The following is a 1,153-nucleotide window of genomic DNA, read 5'->3' on the forward strand; positions in this document are numbered from 1 at the left end:
GTGCGGCGCCCGATGGCCGCGCCTGCGCAGAAGGCGGGGCGGAGTGAGGGCTCCTCGCGCGCCTTGGCGGCCATGACGACCTGTGAGGGACGGGCCGTGGTGAGGCTGCCGCCCTCCCTCCTCCGCACCGGGGCCCGTGCCCTGCTTCCCCTTCACTGCCAGCTCGTTTTCCCCCTGTGCTGAGCCGCCGGGCCATCTCCGGCAGGCGGCGGTGTGTCCACCTCAGCTCCCATACGCACTTGCATGAGGCCTGTGGACGTAGCAGAAGGGGAGGCCACCCCCAGGAATGCACCAAAGGCGTGAGGGAGCCCCAGCGCTTTCAGGCCCTGTCAGCTCCACTCCTGGGAAGGCACAGGAGCAGACCACAATGGCTAGGAAAGTGTTTTGCTTTTTCAACAAGACGCCTGTGCACCAAAGCAGCAAGTTGTGCAGCTACAAGAACAATTCCCATCAGAGGCCAACCTGCAGGTGAGGAAGCCCACAGCAAAGTGATCTGAAATGCCTGGGTGTGTCATGCAGGCCTGGCAATTTAGGCCAGTCTGAAATTAAGATTCCCGGGGCTTTTAATCGAGACATGTGCCTAGTTATGGCTTGGGCAGGGCCTTGAGCTCACACACATCGGCAGCTGTGCCAGCACCATGCACAGCCCAAATCCACAGAGTTTCAAACAGCCTGAGTAATTTTGCTGTCAGTTGCACAGATACTGACTACACAAACTCTGCAAGGTTATGATCGCTTTTTAGGTGGAGGCACAGCACAAGAAGAGCGCTGGGTTTCTCTTAGATTATTTTTCTACAAAAATATTTGTTCTTGCTGGTACTCGAACTCCTGAGATCAAACAATGCAGTGTTTTGGTGTAGAATGTGTAAATTACTTAGGACTTCCTTTCCCAGTTAGTAAGGCTTTTCAATACCTCTGTAAAAACACAGTAACAAAAGGCAACATGCTAGGTATTGCATCTGTCTTAAAAGTAATTTTAGTTTAGCATAGAGTCAAACCAAAATATTGACATGATTAATTAAACTAAGTTGATTTTTTAAATTTTAACCATAAGTTTACAATTCATTGACACAAGTATCTCATGAACATGCATTTGTCTTTCAAATGGGGAGAGCTGTATTAGCACTGAAGAACACACACCTTTACGGTCTAC

General features: G+C 50.5%; 1 protein-coding gene across 1 annotated transcript in view; it reads right to left on the reverse strand.

Annotated features, from left to right (window-relative positions):
• The window catches only part of RAB35 (RAB35, member RAS oncogene family), a 17,840-nt gene extending 17,766 nt beyond the window's left edge, over positions 1–74 (reverse strand). The window contains exon 1 of the mRNA XM_009287543.1: positions 23–74. Coding sequence (XP_009285818.1) covers positions 23–74 — 52 coding nt within the window. The remainder of the gene's footprint in view (positions 1–22) is intronic.
• Positions 75–1,153: the final 1,079 nt, after the last annotated feature.

Source organism: Aptenodytes forsteri, unplaced genomic scaffold, assembly GCF_000699145.1.
Source record: "Aptenodytes forsteri isolate BGI_AS27 unplaced genomic scaffold, ASM69914v1 Scaffold297, whole genome shotgun sequence".
Classification (NCBI taxonomy): domain Eukaryota; kingdom Metazoa; phylum Chordata; class Aves; order Sphenisciformes; family Spheniscidae; genus Aptenodytes; species Aptenodytes forsteri.